Raw genomic sequence first — 18,591 nt, 5'->3', positions numbered from 1 at the left:
CCTACCAGCGCACGTTCTTGTTCAGGAGAAACTTGTCTAACTTTGTCTTGAATCCTTGGAGGGTGTTTTCCCCTATAACAGCCTCTGGAAGAGCGTTCCAGCTTTCTACCACTCTCTGGGTGAAGAAGAACTTCTTTACGTTTGTACGGAATCTATCCCCTTTCAACTTTAGAGAGTGCCCTCTTGTTCTCCCTACCTTGGAGAGGGTGAACAAGCTGTCCTTATCTACTAAGTCTATCCCCTTCAGTACCTTGAATGTTTCGATCATGTCCCCTCTCAATCTCTTCTGTTCGAGGGAGAAGAGGCCCAGTTTCTCTAATCTTTTGCTGTACAGCAGCTCCTCCAGCCCCTTAACCATCTTAGTCGCTCTTCTCTGGACCCTTTTGAGTAGTACCGTGTCCTTCTTCATGTAAGCCGACAAGTGCTGGATGCAGTACTCCAGGAGAGGGCATACCATGGCCCGGTACAGTGGCATGATAACCTTCTCTGATCTGTATCGGTGGGAGAAACCTTGGCCTCCAGCGACCAAAACATGGTGTGGTTCCACATCAAGAAAGGAACCACTAGGTCAAACACATTGACTAAGGTCTTAAATTTTAAAGGTGCTAACTTTCAGGGCATGGGGGACTATGTCTACGAAGTGCTGCAAAATCAAAGCACAACGGACAATGTAGAGGAACTATGGTTGGCTCTGAAATCTACACTGCAAAAAGCAACCGACATATACATAAAAACCGTGAGTAAGCGACGCAGAAAAAATAGACCACAGTGGTTCTTCGCAGAGATCTCAGAACTAGTAAAGCAAAAGAAAAGAGCTTTCCTTATCTACAAGCAAGCACAACGACCAGAAGCTAAAGAAACCTATCTGGCAAAATCTAGAAAAGTTAAAACAACAGTCAGAGAGGCCAAACTCCGGATGGAAGAAAACATAGCTAGGCAAGTAAAGAAAGGGGAGAAATCCTTCTTCAAATACGTTAGCAACAGAAAAAAAAAAAAAAAAGGGGGTATTGGGCGCCTAAAGAAACCTGACGGCAACTTTACAGACTCGGACGCGGACAAAGCAGAACTACTCAATAACTATTTCTGCTCAGTCTTCACTTGCGAAGCACCAGAATCCAGTCCTCAGCTACAGACAAAAGGGAGCTCAGAGGACCCATTCTGGGACATGGAATTTACTGCGAGCGACGTCTACCATGAGCTATCAAAATTAAAAGTGAACAAAGCTATGGGCCCGGATAATCTGCACCCCAGAGTACTTCGAGAATTGAGAGATGTCCTGGCCTTAGGATTAGTGGGCATGGACGGATCCGCTATGCCTAAGGCCTGATTGGTCCAGGCTTCTAGAGCCTGGGCCAATCAGGCCTTAGACTTAGCGGGGATGGACCCGTCTCATTTCGACGAGGTGGGCCTGTCGGCTGGACAGCAGCAAGACCCGTCCAGCCGACCAACATTTAAAGGTTAGTTGGGGGGGGGGGAGGTTAGTTGGGTGGAAGGTTAGGGGAGTCATGGGGGGGAGATCTTTAGCATGGGGAGTCTGGCTTTCTGGCAGGAGGGGTTGGGCACCCTCCTGCCGGTGATTGGGAGTTTGGGGGGGGGTGTTCCGGCAAGAGGGGTTGGGTACCTTCCTACCGGCGATTGGGAGTTTGGGGGGGCGGCGTTCCGGCAGGAGGGGTTGAGCACCCTCCTGCTGGCGATTGGGAGTTTGGGGGGCAGCGTTCCGGCAGGAGGGGTTTGGCACCCTCCTGCCGACAATCGGACAGGCGGCTGCTATACTTATCCCTTGCCACAATAAGTGTAGCGGCCGCGTCTAATCTAACCCGATTCTCTAACCGGCGTCTGTAACATGGACGCCGGTTACAAAATCGGGGTTAGTGTAGGCCCGATTCTGTATAGAACACCTCTCCCGGGCATCCTATACAGAATCAGGGCCTGAGTTTCTAAACTCTTCTTGCATTGAACTCTACAAAATCCTGAGTGGTGTAGAACGGTTACAAGTGAATCGATTTTTTTTCTTCATCAAAAATTACAAAGACTAGGGGACACTTGATGAAGTTACAGGGAACTGATGAAGTTACAGGGAAATATATTTTCACTCAGAATAGTTAAGCTCTGGAACACGTTGCCAGATGATTTGGTAACAGTGGTTAACATAGATGGGTTTAAAAAAAGATTTAGACAATTTCCTGGAGGAAAAGTCCATAGTCTGCTATTGAGACAGACATGAGGAAGCCACTGCTTTTCCTGGATTGGTAGCTTGGAATGTTGCTACAGTTTGGGTTTTGCTAGGTACCTGTGACCTGAATTGACCAAGGTGGAAACAGGATACTAGGCTAGATGGACCATTGGTCTGACCCAGTATGGATATTCTTATATTCTTGTGTCTCTTTTGTACAGTAAGTTGAGTTTGCACAATTGGAGGGCATGACACCCTAGTAGCTTATGTAGCCCATGTATTAGAATCATCGCTGCATATTGTCACTCTTTAAGGTTCACTTCAGTTGAAGTGTTTTGCAGAGTTGTAGTATGAAATTCATTCTATGCATTCATATATTGATTAATTCTATACTTTCATATACTGGCCACTGATTTTAATATACATTAGATATTTGGACAACTTTGAGTTAAAGCAAAACTACACCTTGGGCTGCCCCCCCTCCCCTAGTGACCATTGTTACGATTTGGGGTTGTCTTTCTATTAAAAAAAAAAAAAATGTCCATCCTAATCCACCATACAAAAATATTTGCTATTATCCCAGGACAAGCAGGCAGATATTCTTAACGTATGGGTGACGTCACCGACGGAGCCCCGGTACGGACCTTTTTAACTAGAAAGTTCTAGTTGGCCGCACCGCGCATGCGCGAGTGCCTTCCCGCCCGACGGAGGAGTGCGTGGTCTCCAGTTTCTTCGTTTCCGCGGAGCGAAGAAGACGCATGTGGTATTCAACGGCTGTTGAACACTCCTTTTTTGCCTTCCCGCTCGCGTTATTTTGATTTTTTTCTGCTTTTTTCCTTCGGGTTTTTCTTTTCTGTCTAATTTACAAAAAAAAAAAAAAAAAAACTTTATTTTTTCCTTTATTTTTCAACAGGCCCCAGCGGGGCCTGTTGCCATCATACAAGCCTCCGACTTTGATTTCGCTGAGGCCGTATTCCCCTTCATGCCCCCTCAGCCGGGTTTTAAGAAGTGCCAGCGGTGTGCACGCCCGATTTCCCTTTCGGACCCACACAACTGGTGCCTACAGTGCTTGGGTCCGGAACATCGGGCTGACACCTGCACCCGCTGCGCGACTCTTCAAAAACGCACACTTAAAAATAGACAAATTCAGCAGAATCTCCTCTTCGGCACCGGTTCTGCTATGGATCCGACCCCGACGTCGACGGCACCGCCGAAATCGGCACCGTCAACATCGACACCACCTGATCCTTCTGCGGGGTCGATGGCGCCAGGTAAGCCAGCTAAAAAGCCTTCCACTTCCCTTGAGCGCCCTCCAGCCACGGCGGTGACACCGGTCCTTCCGACGTCCCGCAAGTCCCGTAAGCGCTCCGCTCCGATAACGGTGAGTGCCTCTTCATCGGCCTCCTCATCACCGGAGCGTCGAGCGGCACCTATGGTACCGAAGAAAAGTAAAACGGTACCGGTGCCCCCATTGGAGGACCGTATCTCGGCCATCCTCCAAACTAAATTACAGGAGCAACTCGAGCACCAGCTTCAGGAACTGCTCCCAACCCTGCTGGCACCGCTCCTTCCGGTACCGGTCCGGCCCGAGCCTCGCACCACTACGCCAGTGGCCACCCCCTCGGTACCGATGAATACTTCGATGCCGGTCTTATCGGCACAGCCTACCTTACAGACCTGCACGGCGGAGGAACCATCCCGAACCCAAGATCGACATCGATCGTCTCGGGACCGGGATCGACACCACTCCTCCCGGGACAGAGATCGGCACCGGTCTTCATCCCCCGGCACCGTATCCATGAGATCTGGCAAGTCCCTTTCTAAAACCCGCCATGCTGAGCCGGCCATCAGGGACCCTGACTTATGGGAGCAATCCCCCCTCGGTACCGAGGAGGATGCCTCTTCCACTGATGAGGAACCCTCCATGGCTGAATCCACCTCCAAGCCCGAGCAGTCCTCATTTACAAAATTCCTTCGGGAGATGTCTGGGGCTCTTTCCATCCCACTCGAGTCCGACTCCAAGAAGTCCCAGGCCTTTTTAGAAGCCTTGGACTTCGACCAACCCCCCAAGGAATTTCTCAAACTCCCCGTCCATGATATTCTGCGGGAGACGTTTTATAAAAACTTGGAGAACCCCCTTACTGTTCCAGGTGCCCCTAAGAAACTGGACAGTTTATACAGGGTCATCCCTATCCCGGGATTTGATAAACCCCAGTTGCCACATGAGAGCCTCCTAGTAGAATCCACTCTCAAGAAATCTCATGGTTCCAGTATTTATGCCTCCACCCCTCCTGGCAGAGAGGGTAAAACAATGGATAAATTTGGAAAGCGCCTATACCAGAATGCCATGCTGGCTAGCAGAGCCAACAATTATTCATTTCATTTTTCTTTTTATATGAAATATCTGGTACAACAACTTTCTGCTCTGCAAAAGTACATCCCTGAACGCAAGGTCCCTTTGTTTCAACAACAAATTTCCACCCTACTTCAGCTCAGGAAGTTCATGGTACGCTCAATCTATGACTCCTTCGAGCTCTCCTCCCGTGCCTCTGCTCTGGCAATTGCTATGCGACGCCTTGCCTGGCTGAGAGTATCTGACCTGGATGTCAACCACCAAGACCGCCTTGCCAACGCGCCCTGTCTTGGTGATGAACTGTTTGGGGAGTCTCTAGATACCACCACACAAAAACTTTCGGCTCATGAGACCAGATGGGACACCCTCATTAAGCCTAAAAAGAAGACTCCGCCGACACGACCATACAGACCTCAGTCTTCTTACCAACGTCGTTTTTCTGCTAGGCCGCTGAACCCTCCTCAACAGCAATCTCGTCGGCCTCGCCAACAACAACACTCTCAGGCTCGCTCGCAATCTCACCAGACAGCTAAGCCTCTCCCTCAAACTAAGCCTCCTCAGCCCTTTTGACTCCTTTCTCCAGGGCATAGCCAGTCTCCAACCCTCGCTGCCTCTGCCTCAACCTATCGGGGGCCGCCTCACCATCTTTCTACGACGCTGGGAGGCCATCACATCAGACCTGTGGGTTCTAAACATCATCCGTCACGGATACTCACTAAGGTTTCAGACTCTTCCTCCAGACCATCCTCCCGTAGAGTCTGCTTCTCACTCCTCCCAGACTCCTCTCCTCCTCAGGGAGGTCCAATCCCTCCTCCTTCTCAATGCCATCGAAGAAGTTCCACCAGACCAAAGAGGTCAGGGATTTTACTCCCGCTACTTCTTGGTACCCAAGAAAACAGGAGATCTTCGTCCTATCCTCGACCTCAGGAACCTCAACAAGTGTTTGGTCAAGGAAAAATTCAGGATGCTCTCCCTTGCCACACTTTATCCTCTTCTATCTCAACACGACTGGCTATGTTCCCTGGACCTCAAGGAGGCCTACACTCACATCCCAATCCATCAGGCTTCACGTCGCTACCTCCGATTCCAGATACTCAATCACCACTATCAGTACAAAGTGCTTCCCTTTGGTCTCGCATCTTCGCCCAGGGTGTTCACCAAGTGCCTGATTGTGGTAGCGGCCTGTCTCAGGTCCCACAACCTACAAGTGTTCCCCTACTTGGACGATTGGTTGGTGAAAGCAACGACCGCTCCACTTGTGCTGCAATCCACTCACCACACCATCTCTTTCCTCCATCTCTTGGGGTTCGAGCTCAATTATCCCAAGTCGCATCTGCTTCCCACGCAGCGCCTTCAGTTCATCGGAGCACTTCTCGATACAAACTCCATGAGAGCGTTCCTTCCTGCCGACCGGCACCGGACACTGCTTCACCTCTGTCGACAGGTGCTCCTCCAACCATCCATCCCTGCTCGCCAGATGATGATTCTTCTGGGTCACATGGCCTCGACAGTTCATGTGGTTCCTCTGGCGCGACTCCATTTGAGGATACCGCAATGGACCCTCGCCAACCAATGGTCGCAGACCAAGGATCCTCTTTCTCATCCCATCTCTGTGACATCGTCTCTTCAGCACTCTCTTCAATGGTGGTTGAACTCCTCAAATCTTTCCAGGGGCCTCCTTCTTCATCCGCCCCCTCATTCCATGATCATCACCACAGATGCCTCCCCCTATGCATGGGGAGCTCACATAGGGGATCTACGCACCCAGGGACTCTGGACCCCTCAGGAGCGTCAATATCACATCAATTTCCTGGAACTCAGAGCCATGTTTTATGCTCTCAAGGCCTTCCAGCACCTTCTCTATCCTCAGGTTCTTCTCCTGTGCACGGACAACCAAGTCGCCATGTACTACATCAACAAGCAAGGCGGCACCGGATCTCGTCTCCTTTGTCAGGAGGCCCTCCGAATTTGGACCTGGGCCACAGCCCACAATCTTTTTCTCAAAGCGGTCTATATCCAGGGCGAACAGAACTCCCTGGCCGACCAGCTCAGCCGCATCCTTCAACCTCACGAGTGGACCCTGGATCCTCCCACTCTCCACTCCATCTTTGCTCGATGGGGCACTCCACAGGTGGACCTCTTTGCAGCTCCTCACAACCATCAGCTGCCCCAGTTCTGCTCCAGACTCTACTCTCCACATCGTCTGGCCCCGGATGCATTTCTACTCGACTGGACGGATCGGTTCCTCTATGCCTTCCCTCCACTTCCTCTGATGTTGCGGACCCTCTTCAAGCTCCGCAAGGACAGGGCCACCATGATTCTCATCGCCCCTCGGTGGCCCAGACAACATTGGTTCTCCCTCCTGCTTCAGCTCAGCTCCAGGGATCCCATTCCTCTACCTGTGTTTCCTACTCTTCTTACACAGCAACAGCAGTCTCTACTACATCCCAATCTGTCTTCGCTCCACCTGACAGCTTGGTTTCTCTCGGGCTGACCTCTCCAGAAAACCTGTCTCAGCCAGTCCGTCGCATTTTGGATGCCTCCAGGAAACCCTCCACACTCCAATGTTACCATCAGAAGTGGACCCGGTTCTCCGCTTGGTGTCTCCTTCATCATCACAATCCCACCTCTCTGGCGGTGGAAACTGTACTGGACTATTTGCTCTCTCTCTCCGACGCTGGCCTCAAGTCGACCTCAATCAGAGTCCACCTCAGTGCCATCACTGCGTTTCATGAGCCTATCCTTGGAAAACCCCTCACGGCTCATCCTCTGGTTTCCCGGTTCATGAGAGGCCTCTTCAATATTAAACCACCTCTTCAGCCTCCCCCAGTCGTCTGGGACCTCAATGTGGTTTTGTCAGCCCTCATGAAACCTCCCTTTGAGCCTCTGGCCACTACCTCGCTCAAACTTCTCACATGGAAGGTGCTTTTCCTCATTGCCATCACCTCTGCCAGGAGGGTTAGTGAGCTACATGCACTGGTCGCCGATCCACCGTTCACTGTTTTTCACCATGACAAGGTGGTTCTGCGTACCCATCCTAAATTCCTTCCTAAGGTGGTTTCAGCCTTTCACCTCAACCAGTCCATCGTGCTGCCTGTTTTCTTCCCTAAACCCCATTCTCATCCTGGGGAACAGGCTCTTCACACGCTGGATTGTAAGCGTGCCCTGGCGTACTACCTTGACCGTACCAGGGCTCACCGCTCCTCTCCTCAACTTTTTCTGACCTTCGATCCTAATCGTCTGGGTCACCCTGTATCTAAACGAACGCTGTCCAATTGGCTTGCTGCCTGTATTGCGTTCTGTTATGCTCGGGCCGGCCTGTCACTGGAAGGACCTGTCACGGCCCATAGGGTCAGAGCTATGGCTGCTTCTGTGGCTTTCCTCCGTTCCACTCCTATTGAGGAAATCTGCAAGGCGGCCACTTGGTCTTCAGTTCACACATTCACTACTCACTACTGTCTGGATGCCTTCTCCAGACGGGATGGACACTTTGGTCAATCTGTGTTACAAAATTTATTTTCCTAATGGCCAACCATCCCTCCTCCCTCTCTGTTAGCTTAGAGGTCACCCATACGTTAAGAATATGCTGCCTGCTTGTCCTGGGATAAAGCACAGTTACTTACCGTAACAGGTGTTATCCAGGGACAGCAGGCAGATATTCTTACGACCCACCCACCTCCCCGGGTTGGCTTCTTAGCTGGCTTATCCTAACTGGAGACCACGCACTCCTCCGTCGGGCGGGAAGGCACTCGCGCATGCGCGGTGCGGCCAACTAGAACTTTCTAGTTAAAAAGGTCCGTACCGGGGCTCCGTCGGTGACGTCACCCATACGTTAAGAATATCTGCCTGCTGTCCCTGGATAACACCTGTTACGGTAAGTAACTGTGCTTTCTGTTAGCAGAGTATTATTTATGTTTTCCTTTTATATATGTATATAGATTGCATGTTTGATATGTTTTATTGCCTTGTACTTATTTATGAATTGTATTTAAGCCCAGATTATCAAATGTAGTAAATGAAAAAAGTTCTTACTGAGCATTATTTCATGTATTTTGAGTATGTTTCATCTTCAGAGAAAGTAACTTTCCTTACTCATCAAAGATTTATTTCTGAAGGCAATGATTTACTAATTACATAGATCCTTCTTTTTGCTTCTGGAACTGAACTTTAATTGCAAAAGTGAGACACATTGCATGGCCATGGTAACTGCTGTGCATGTTCTGAGGCCCTTTATTCCCTCTCTGAATATATCTTTGATGGTTTCATGAGGTTTTGTGTCTTATGTGTACCTGACTTGTTATATTTATACAAGACCTGTTTCAGGTAAGAAGATTCACTTGATTGGAACACTCATTGTCTGTGCTTTAGTGACTACAAATTGTGGGGCCTGATTTATTACATTTCTCCTATTCTTGATCTTGCTACCCCTTTTGATAAATTTATAGTGGCCTACATGACTGATTGGCTGTATCTTATTCATATCCCCGTACTGCTGCTACTTCTAAAGTGCTATCAGACACATACAAGAGAGATTCCCTTCTCCACAGAACAATTTTAAGTCAAGGTAAACACATGTGACAAAAAAGAGAGTTTAGGATGACACCTTTATATCTTCACAACTTATCTGTAGTAAATAGAATTTCAGGTGGGATTTTAGTTGAGGTTTTAAGAATGCCTAGGTGCTGAAGGAGTTGGGAACTATCATTGCTCTTCTCTACTGTTGCTAAGACTGATTTCCAAGAGGAACCTAATTCATAAGGAAAGATATAGGGGGAGAGAACAGAAGTAGGAGCTGCAAAGAAATTCATTTGTAGATTTCTGCTACATTTCTCCTAGTACTAAAACTACATCACAAATTTGGTATCTTAATCTGGTTTGAGTAGAGGGGCTAAAGATAGCAGATGTGAAAACGGCCATCCTATGATCACTAGAGTCATTCCTGAACCACTGAGGTTCACTAATAGGGCAGAGGAGTATATCCTTCTGCTTTCTGTGGTGTACTTGATGTCTTGGTAATAAGAATTTTTCTATTGCTGCTTAACTCTGTTCACAAGTATTGAATTTATAGAAATGGCAAAAATATACAGTGATTTCAGTTGGGGGTAAAAACAAATTTCTTCTGAAAATTGAATCAAAGCTTTTTTTTTTTTAAATCTGGTATGCCAAAGATTTTCTTTCTGTCTCTTTAGCTTAGCATTTGCAAAATTCTTCTTTGCTGTTTATTTTGTTCTCTTTCCTATGTCACTAGCTTCACTGGGATCAGACTATAGCTTGTAGTTATTTTAAAATGTGCGTATTTATATAGTTCTATACATTTTATCAATTTTAAACCTGTTAAGGGACTTGAGTAAGACTTGAAATAGTGCTGTTCATTTATCTCCACACCCAGTGCATTTTGGTCATTGATTATCTATGAAAAATAGGAATATAGAACCACAATCATATCTTTAGACAAGAGGTGTTGGTCACAATGGTGAGGCAAATTTTTTTGTACCTGAATGCATTGGTAAAGGATACAAAAATACACAAGACTATAAAAGTAGACTTAAATGTCTTCCTCATAGCTTGGGCTCCCCTAAAAGGGCATGCCATTTAAAAAAGATCAACAAAATTTTGTCTTAATTTTCAAAGCTAATTTTGCTTTTGGCAGAAAGTGCTGTTGGTATTTTTGGTAGTAGTTTGAATGTAGAAATAATCATCACAGCACATATAAGATACTGATCCCATATGGTGGAGCTACTGTCTGACACGCTCCTATCTGCTTTCTGCTGGGTCTCATAAACTCCTGTCCCTTTCCAGGCTGGATTGATGTCACTTGGGATGCTGGTGGCTCTAACTCTTACCGTATGGGCGCAGAAGGAAAATTTGACCTCAAGCTTGCCCCAGGGTACGACCCTGATTCAGCGGCATCACCCAAACCTATCTCATCCACTGTTTCAGGCACGACACAGTCATGGAGCAGCCTGGTGAAAAACAACTGTCCAGACAAGACGTCTGCTGCTGGCGCAGGCTCCTCGAGCAGGAAAGGAAGCAGCAGCTCGGTGTGTAGCGTGGCCAGCAGCAGTGACATCAGCCTGGGCTCGACCAAAATGGAGCGGAGATCGGAGTGTGTCATGGAACAAAGCATAGTTTCAGGTACTGATATCCAGGAACCAATCGTTGTTCTGTCTTCTGCGGATAGCATACCTCAAGCTGATATAGGATCATCATCCAGCACGAGTACCAGCACACTAACAGCAGACATGAGTGAAAATGCTGAGAGGAAACTGGGTGCTGATGGTTCCGTACGTAATTCTGGAGAATCTAGTGCAATCTCAATGGGTATTGTTAGCATCAGCTCTCCTGATGTCAGTTCTGTGTCAGAGCTGACAAATAAAGAGGCAGCTTCACAGCGCCCTCTTAGCTCTTCAGCGAGCAACAGACTCTCAGTGAGCTCTTTGTTAGCTGCTGGGGCCCCCATGAGCTCCAGTGCAAGTGTCCCTAACCTCTCCTCACGGGAAACTTCTAGTTTGGAGTCATTTGTTCGGAGAGTGGCAAACATAGCACGTACCAATGCTACCAACAACATGAATTTAAGCCGCAGCAGCAGTGACAACAATACCAATACATTGGGAAGGAATGTCATGAGCAGTGCAAGTAAGTATTCTTATTTTTACTAAAGTAGTCATTGCGGGGCATTACCTAACAGAAATTTGCATGCACACTGTATGAATGCGCTTAGGAGCGAAGCTATTGAGATATAAGAGGAATTGTTAGAATTTTATGCAGTTGGAGGCAAAGTGTTAATGTTAGATGAAGCCTTATAAAAACCTGTTTTTTGTATAATATGTATAAATTAAAATTGGGTACTAAGATGTGACTGCAAATAATTTTTAAGAAGTTTGCATTTATAAGGATGTTTAATTAAAATTGGGATAGAACCATTAAATACAAGGGTACAGTCATATATGCCAAACAAAAAGTTAAAAAAGAAAACATATTGTATATTAGTTTAGCAGAAAACCACATTCATACCAAATCAAAAGCAAAAAAGACAGAAAAATAATAGGTACAATAAAACAGAGATAAACAGGGCTCATACACAGGCAGCCAGGACTACACAGTACCCTAAGCCAGTGTTCTTCAACCTTTTTACACCTATGGACCGTCGGAAATAAAATAATTATTTCGTGGACCGGCAAACTAATAAGACTGAAATTTTAAAAAAACCCATTGCCACCCTGTCCCCGCGAGCTCGGTCCCGTTAACTATCTGATCCCATCCGCACAAGCCTCAAATAGTTATGATTTTATATTGAACATATTTTATTAAAGTATAAAAAGAAACAATATTCTGTACAATTGTCATTTTATAAATATAAATAGTACAGGGCAAGGATCAACAAAACCCCCGTCTCCCCTCCCCTTCACATATATCCCCTCTACTATCAAGAAAACTGAATAAGCCAAATTATTACAGAATGCTACACAAATATCATGCTAACAGAATACTGCAGTCACACATGGCAGGAATGGTGTTAGGGGGAGTGCAACTAGGGCAACTGCCTCCTGGTCAGAGAGAGCCCTAAGCCAGCTGGAAGCTAAAGACACACTGCCTGGGCTTTGCACTCCCCAGTTATGTCTAAAATCAGCTCTAGCAGGATACATATTTTAAATCTGATATATTCTAATCACAAGATAGAAATAAAATTATTTTTTTCTACCTTTTCTCGTCTCTGGTTTCTGCTTTCATCGTCTTTTCACTCTCTTCCATCCAGCGTCTGCCCTCTGTCTCTTCAATCCAGCATCTGCCTCTTCCATCCACTGTCTGTCCTCACCCCTCCCCCTCCCATATGGTATCTGCGTTCTTTCTATGCCCCTCTCTCTTACACCAGATCTAGCATCTTTGTCCCTCTTTCCTTATTTTTCATCTGACCCCCCTTCCCAGCATCAATCTCTCTACCTTGTCATTCCTCTGTCTCTCCCCTTTCCCTCATCTGATCTCTCCATTCCATCCTGACTTCTTCCCCTCCTCTAATCTCCCTGCCAGCTGTTTCCTTCCAATGTTCCTCCTCCCCTGTCCAGCAGTACCTTCTCCCTTTCTTCCTCCCCTTATCCAACAGTAATTCTCATCCCTTCCCTTTCCCTTCTCCCCTGTCAGAAGTAGCCACTTCTCCTCCCTTGTCCAGGAGTACCCCTTCTCCCTTTCCTCCTCCTATTATCCAACAGTAACTCTCGTCCCTTCCCTTTCCCTTCTCCCCTGTCAGGAGTACCCCTTCTCCCTTTCCTCCTCCTATTATCCAACAGTAACTCTTGTCCCTTCCCTTTCCCTTCTCCCCTTTCAGCAGTAGCCCCTTCTCCTCCCTTGTCCAGGAGTACCTCTTCTCCCTTTTCTCCTTTTTCTCCTCCCCTTATCCAACAGTAATTCTCATCCCTTCCCTTTCCCTTCTCCCCTTTCAGCAGTAGCCTCTTTCCCTACCTTGTCCAGGAGTACCCCTTCTCCCTTCCCTCCTTCCCTCTCCAGCAAATGTTCCCTCTATGTAGGCTAGCAGCAGCTCTGTGTGCTTTTAACTTCAGCACACAGCTGCCCCTAAGCAGTAATTTATCGCGGTTTCATGAGGCAGCCTCGGGGCCTTTGGTAGGCCGGCCCGCTTCGATGATGCGATGTGGGCCGGCCTACCAAAGGTCCCGAGGCTGCCTCATGAAACCGCGCTAAAATACTGCCTAGGGGCAGCTGTGTGCCGAAGTTAAAAGCACACAGACCAGCCGCTGCTTTTCTGGGGGTGCGGAGACATACGCGGCAGGAGTCCGTGGTGGCAGGCAGGAGTACCGGCATAGCGACGGCAACAGGAAGTTGCACATCAGCTGACGCCGGCACATTTTGCTGCGGCGGGGTCCTGAATCCTTCGCGGACCGGCAAGATTTTTTTGCGGACCGGCACCAGTCCGCGGACCAGCGGTTGAAGAACTGTGCCCTAAGCCACCCGTATCACTGGTCTGGAAAAAAAAACCCAACAACTCCATATATATATATATATATATATATATATATATATATATATATACGGGTGGCTTAGATTACTGTGTAGTCCGGCTGCCCATGTATGAGGCCTGTTTTTCTCCATTTTCTTTGTACCTATTATTTTTCTGTCTTTTGCTTTTGATTTGGTGGAAAATATAGAAAAGTCACATAGTGATGCTGCAGTGCAAAGTAAGATAATGACGAGCTCATTGAAGCCTGTGGCAGAATATTTCCACCATGATTGCTCTTTTATTCCATATTGTCTAAAGCTGTACTGAGATTCTGTTAACAAAAAAGTTTAGTAAGTTGGTCACCACCCTTAAAGGTAGTTTTGCAGCCTTATACATATTATAGAATAAATATGGATCAAATTATATAGAATAAAAATTGCATGTGCTAGTGGTAGCCTTGTGTAGAGTTGCTCAGCATGACAATACATAAACTGGTTAGAACTGATCTTGTCACTGTTCATATGTAATTAATGTAATTTATTAAGAAGGAATTATAATATTGTGATTTTTGCCAGAGAAATGAAATAATGTGGCTCCTGTAGCTGACTTATTTAACAATTCATTAAGCTAGCTGTAGCTGAAGGCATTTAGGGCTGCAGCCGACGTCAGTTATGTGTCAATCATGTACAGACACTGGTTGCAGAATTACAGTAACGTGTAAAGTAGATGCAGGAAATGTAGGCCAGGATTTTACTGGCTTACATTTTCGGCGCCTACTTTATATGAGAATCACATCCACAGAGGCTCCTGCCAGCATCTGTGGCCCCTTCTGGCGCAAGCCATGCCCACTTTGAACATAGGCGCTGGTAGGCGCCTCTGTGGATGGGACATCGGCAGCCTGTTCTGCAGGTGCCTACTTTTTTTTTTTTTTAATTGGTTTTAAATGACGCGGTCAATTACTTTGTCATTTATTGCCAATTAAACCTCTATGAGAATCAGTGCCTTAATGATTTAGCTTTTGAGAGTTGTGCCTCATTCATTTTCAGTGCAAGCAATCTGGTAAAAGGGATGGTATAACCCTTAAGTCACATCTGAGATAATAAAATTGAATGGCCTATCTGAGGAAAACTGTTTGTGGCTGTTACCAGTGCTTATTTCTTTTTACTGATAGTGTTAAAATTTAATTTATAATTGCAGCCACTGTGTGATTACAACCTATTCCCTCCTTTTCAGTGGTGCATATGTCAGAGGATTAGGCACACTGGGGGATAATTTTATACTGCCATTTTTGCATGCATGTGGCTAATAAAAGTTTGACTTGTGTCAAAATACACATGCTAACGTGATTACATGTACTTTGCTGGTAGGCAGTTACATTGGTTGAGTTTGGGCAGAGTGTGGGTGGCATTCATAATTTCATGCATATATTATAAAATATGCTAATGCATGCATGCACTTAATCTAGACATAGAAATTTGCACACATTTTTGAACAGGTGTAAATATCCTTGTCTGCAATGTAGGTGTGATTCTGCTGCTTATACAAGTATTTAGTAGAACATAAGCATCTGTGTCCTACTTGCCCTCTAAAACTAGAAATGCTGTCAAATAAAATCACTCTCTATATGATACATTGCTCTGATTCTGGCAAATATATTGATGGCTACTGTAATAACTATGGAATAGTTCTTTTTATATATTAAATAAGATGACCTGACTATGTGGTAGAGATACAATTAATATATATTATTAAAAAAAAACCTGATTATTTTTCATTTCCATGGCAAAAATCTAAATATTTTGTGAATTTGGAATGCTATCATATGCAGATGTGCTTATGGGGGAGAAACAATGTAATTTTTTGTTGAATAACTCAGGATCCCTTCAATAATGAGGAGTATAATTTTGAGCAGTTTGTTTTTCTTCATCTCCAGCTTCCCCTCTGATGGGAGCACAAAGTTTCCCCAACCTCACAACTACTGGGACCACATCGACAGTGACTATGTCTACGTCAAGTGTTACCAGCAGCAGCAATGTAGCCACTGCAACTACAGGTTTATCTGTGGGACAGTCTCTCAGTAACACTCTGACCACCAGTCTGACCTCCACGTCAAGTGAGAGTGATACGGGACAAGAGGCTGAATATTCTCTCTATGGTATGTTCTGTCTTTTCAGATAAATATCAGCACCTCTTCTTTCACTAGATATCTGGTCTTTGCTGTGTGTGATTGTTTTTCAGAAGTTGGCAATTAAAGTAGAAATTAGAGTGAGAGGTCTAAATATAAGCATGTCATTGCAGCATATAATACATGTTCTCAACAGACAAGCAGGGGTGATGGTAGACACAGTACTTGTGATATCTTTCACATGAAACTCTTTCTGACCAGGCCAATCGCCATCAATACAATCAGGAACTTTCAGGCTATTGATCTTGGAGCCCTTCCCACTGCTGTCTCATCCTTCTCCTTAACTACTATATCACACAAGATTGTCAACAAAGCTGTCCATTTCTATAACACCATTCTCTCCTCTAGATACCCTCGTTCCTCCAATTTAATTCCCTGTTAGGCATGCCAAACTCCAATTCTGGCTGACCCCCTCCATCCGATACCTGTGCTGCTGTGCCATTCCACTGAACATCTCTGGCTTAAATCCTGTGTGCACACTGACATCGTACACTTCAAATTCATGCTGACATCATTCCAGTCTGCCCTCTCGCTTGCTAAAAAAGAATACTATACCCATTTAGCCACCTCTCAGCTCCATCCCTCACCATCTCTTTACCCACACTAAACTACCTACTCAAAGCACCCTCACCTCCTATCCCCCCCTTCAATCTCTCCCCAGACTGTGGTAGAGTTATTCTACAGTAATATCCAGAAAATTCACCTTGAGCCTTTAAGCAGGCCACCTCCTCCACCCTTTCCTCAATCTGTCCCTTCCACTAACCTCCCCTCAACACCTGCCACCCTTTCCTCTTCCTCCTCTGAAATCACTGAGGAGGAAACTGCACATCTTCTCTCATCCTCCAAATCCACAACCTGCTCCTCCAATCCAATTCTCACTCACTTAGCACTATCTCTTCCGCTGACATCCTTCCTATCTGTCACATCCTTAACCTATTGCTCTGCACTGCACCTGTTCTGATGCCTTCAAACATGCCATAGTCACACTCCTCAGAAACCTCTCACTAGACCCCATGTGTCTTGACCCCACTTGCCTCTCCAACTATTGTGCCATTTCCCGCCTCCCTTTCTTATCCAAGTTACTTGAATGTTTTGTTCACCACCTTCCTGAACTTCCTCTCATCCCAAGCTATTCTCGATCCGCTTCAGTCAGGCTTTTGCCCACTGCCCTTACTAAAGTTTCCAATGACCTGTTCCTGGCCAGATCCAAAGGCCTCTACACTATCCTCATCTTTCTCGATCTCTCTGCCACCTTTGATACCATTGATCACCACCTACTTCTTGATATGCTGTTCTTGCTGGGATTCCAGAGTTCTGCTCTCTCCTGGTTTTCTTCCTATCTCTCCCATTGCACCTTCATTATAAGCAGTGGTGGTTCCTCCTCCACAGCCATCCCGCTATCAGTTGGAGGTACCTTAAGGCTCTGAGAAAAGGAATGGTCCTAAGATAATCTACACCTGCTCACTTGGAGCGCTGATCTCCTCTCATGTTTTCGAGTATCACCTCTATGCTGATGACTTCCAGACCTACCTCTCTTCACCAGATATCTCTACTGAAACCCAGACCCAAGTCTCTCACTGCCTGTCCAACCTTGCCACCTGGATGTCTCACTGCTATCTAAAACTGAATATGGCTAAAACAGAGCTGCTTATCTTCCCACCTAAACGCACCTCCCCACTTCTCCTGTTCTCTGTCTCTGTGGACAACACTCTCATCCTCCCTGCCTTGTCTGCTCGCAGTCTCAGGATCATCTTTGACTCCTTTCTCTCCTCTGCCCAGATACAACATGCGTCTTCCTCTATAATATTACCAAAATCTGACCCCTCCTCTCTGAGCACACTACTAAAACTCTTATCCACACCCTCATCACCTCGCGCTTAGATTACTGCAACTTGCTCCTCTCAGGTCTTCCGCTCAGCCATCTTTCTCCCCTTCAGTCCATTCAGAATTCAGCTGCATCACTCATATTCCATGAGATCCACTATACTCACGTTACCCCTCTCTTAAATTCACTTCATTGGCTCCCCAACCATTTCCAAATACAATTCAAACTCTTCTTACTAATCTACAAATGCATTCACTCAGCAGCTCCTCATTATCTCTCTTCACTTATCTCTCCCTATGTTCCTCCCTGTGTATCCTTCTCCTCCACTCCAATTCCAGACTCCATCCCTTCTGTCTTGCTATGCCGTATGCCTGGAACAAACTGCTCAAATTCCTACAGCGGGCTCCATCTCTTGCAGTGTTTATGTCCAAGTTAAAAGCCCACCTCTTTGAGACTTTCATCTCCTAACTTCCCTCACCTTGGGTTCTGCATCCCCAGTCCTATATGTCATATCTGTCTGTCCAAGTTAGACTGCAAACTCATCTGAGCAGGGACCGTCTTCAAATGTCAAAATGTGCAGCATCCCCAACCCTATATGTCATGTCTGTCTGTCCAAATTAAATTGTAATCTCTTCTGAGCAGGAACCATCTATTAAATGTCAAAAATGTACAGCACTGTGTACACCTTTCAGCATTATAGAAGTGATAAATAGTAGTAAGGTTCCCTCCAATTAACATGAAGTTATTTGTGACCTCTGGAGGTGTTCCCTCATTCTTTTAAAAATAAAACAAAAAGCACAAAATTGTTGAATGGCCAGTGGAGAACTGATAGTGCAGTTTTATCATCTTTCCCAATTCTGTGGGCCATCCCCCCTGGTTTGGGACATATGGTAGTGCTAAACTTTCTTGAGTGGATGTGAACTTTACTATAGTGAGCAGGCACTACCTTAACAAGACAGGCAATTAATGTCTGTGTCCCTAAAGACTGCCAGTAATAAAAGTAAAACTATACTCAGCTTGTAGTCAGGTTGGCCCTAAAAAACAGCACTGCTTCTGGAACCTGTCTTCAAAGCAAGAGGTCAGCCTATCCTTTCCACTGCAGCAG

The 18,591-nt window shown here is 46.1% G+C and overlaps 1 protein-coding gene across 10 annotated transcripts in view; it reads left to right on the top strand.

The window, feature by feature from the left end:
* Window positions 1-18,591, top strand: part of HECTD1 (HECT domain E3 ubiquitin protein ligase 1) — a 365,311-nt gene that overhangs the window by 204,852 nt on the left and 141,868 nt on the right. For 6 of the 10 annotated variants that reach the window (XM_033952151.1, XM_033952152.1, XM_033952159.1 and 3 more), the window contains exons 25-26: window positions 10,326-11,162; window positions 15,389-15,631. In XM_033952151.1, the coding sequence (XP_033808042.1) occupies window positions 10,326-11,162; window positions 15,389-15,631 (1,080 nt within the window). The remainder of the gene's footprint in view (window positions 1-10,325; window positions 11,163-15,388; window positions 15,632-18,591) is intronic. The other 4 variants (XM_033952155.1, XM_033952153.1, XM_033952156.1 and 1 more) reach the window with 3 other exon arrangements.

This window comes from Geotrypetes seraphini, chromosome 7 (assembly GCF_902459505.1).
Source record: "Geotrypetes seraphini chromosome 7, aGeoSer1.1, whole genome shotgun sequence".
NCBI classification, from domain to species: Eukaryota; Metazoa; Chordata; class Amphibia; order Gymnophiona; family Dermophiidae; genus Geotrypetes; species Geotrypetes seraphini.
The sequence above is the reverse complement of the archived record's forward strand: the minus strand, read 5'-3'. Positions and strand labels throughout refer to the sequence as shown.